Source organism: Sinocyclocheilus anshuiensis, unplaced genomic scaffold (genome assembly GCF_001515605.1).
Source record: "Sinocyclocheilus anshuiensis isolate Anshui unplaced genomic scaffold, SAMN03320099.WGS_v1.1 scaffold1097, whole genome shotgun sequence".
In the NCBI taxonomy this organism is placed as follows: Eukaryota; Metazoa; Chordata; class Actinopteri; order Cypriniformes; family Cyprinidae; genus Sinocyclocheilus; species Sinocyclocheilus anshuiensis.
In genome coordinates this window covers 991,966-993,861 of record NW_015555843.1, presented here as the reverse complement: position 1 = coordinate 993,861, position 1,896 = coordinate 991,966, and the positions used below count along the sequence as shown (strand labels likewise).

The 1,896-nt window shown below is 35.9% G+C and overlaps 1 protein-coding gene across 1 annotated transcript in view; it reads left to right on the top strand.

Annotated features, from left to right (window-relative positions):
* Window positions 1-1,421, top strand: part of LOC107675531 (protein odd-skipped-related 1-like) — a 6,239-nt gene extending 4,818 nt beyond the window's left edge. Inside the window, exon 3 of the mRNA XM_016469921.1 lies at window positions 632-1,421. Coding sequence (XP_016325407.1) covers window positions 632-764 — 133 coding nt within the window. The 3' untranslated portion in view covers window positions 765-1,421. The remainder of the gene's footprint in view (window positions 1-631) is intronic.
* The last annotated feature ends 475 nt before the right edge of the window (window positions 1,422-1,896 follow it).

Genomic DNA, 1,896 nt, shown 5'->3' with positions numbered 1-1,896 from the left:
ATATCTAAATATATAATAATATATATATATATATATATATATATATATATATATATATCATTTCATGAATTAATATTTTTGTGTGTGAATTTAAATTAATATGTGTGTTATCAATTAATCAATATGTTATGCACATTTTTACTTAAAGAAAACATTTGCAATTGAAGTTAAGGTGGTTTGCCTTGCAAAACATTAAGCACAACAGATGCAGACAAACAAATCAGTTTCTTATTTCTTTTCAAACCACACCTGCTCTTATGATTTATGACATTTGTCATTCCAGTACTATAAGAATGATTTAAATTAGTTGAGACTTGTTGAACAATCTCCTCCAATTCTTCAGTAATGATCTTGGCTCTTTGCCTCACTGACAATTATCACTAGATATACATCATGTTTGGGATTTAATTAACATTTGCAGACCCAAAGATTTGTCATGAGAAGGCACATAACTATTGCACTATTTTTGCCGTCATTTCAATAGTTCACATTTTGGCAGAATACTGAAGTGCAGGATATTTAATCCGAGAAAAGAAGCTCAAACAGCTTTAAAACCTGTGTTGTTTAAGTTGTAAACATGCCTACATCCATTAACCAACCACAACTATTTTCTCTCTTTTGTTCTCTAAAGATACATCCATTCCAAAGAGAAGCCATTTAAATGCCAGGAGTGTGGAAAGGGTTTCTGTCAGTCCAGAACTCTTGCTGTCCACAAAACATTACACATGCAGGTCAAGGAGCTCAAACCAGCCAAGATAAAGTGAGGGCATCTGTTTCAATCAATGGGGACGCTATAAAACCAAACCTAGTGACACCAGCCAATAACATTGTCATTCCAAGGCCACAGAGCCTCCATCTGAGGGCCGTGGACTTCTGTGTATGGCTTAACGCCACAAAGATGGATTGGGCCTGACCAAAGAGCTTCCTGAAAAGGCATCCTTCCATAACCTACAGCCATGGTGCCTTAAAAGTTTGACTGATACAAAGGAATGGAGAACCCGGATAAGAAGTCATGGAACTCAGCAGAAGCTTTAACATGGATTTAAGACAATCAAATTGATTGATTTAAGAAAGAACAAATAAGCAAGAAGAGTGCCGACACCAAAGAGAACAGCTACAGTGAGATCTGTGATTTTAGTCTGCATGGCAGACTATCCATTCCCAATGATCTGTTGTTTTATTTTTGTAAACAATGATTTTTCTAGATATTGTTGACATTGTCGTTGATGAAGGCAGACCCTTCGGACCTATGCAGTTACTGAGAGCCCACCAAAGCTCTCGCATTTAAAACCCGAAGTCAGTCGAGCAGTCATTTCTTCTAACCAAAGACTCCTTTAATCATGTAATTCCTCCTTTTGTACATTATTTTTGTATAACTGATATTTGGCACTTTAATCTGACTATTGATTATTTACATATATCACTGGATTCCTTAAACTTATTTTTGAAAATAAATAGTCATTTCTGTATCAAATGCATGTTTGTCGTAATCAATGCAAATCCTAACCTTATTCCTCTCAGCACGTTTCTGGAGTCAAAGAATGTTAAACCTAGAGATAAAGAGGTACAACTGGCACGAATAAAGGGAATTTGTCTTCACAGACAAATTCAATATTAAACAATAAGCAGGGATAAACAATGTGCTCCACACTTGACTGAATAAATCAATAAATAATGATCTGTGATGTGAAGACATGGATTGACCACATTTGCCTGGGAGGCGACATCTGCTGCTGTCCATCTTGATTCTTTCTCTGAGCTTTAAATCACTGCAGCTTTAAAAAGCCATCAGAGGGCATGAAAGTACACGTATTCATAGAGAAATCATAGCAAACAGACACACCTGCAAACACAATTCAGAGGTTGAATGGGGTGTTTAAAGAGACAAAAAAAGAC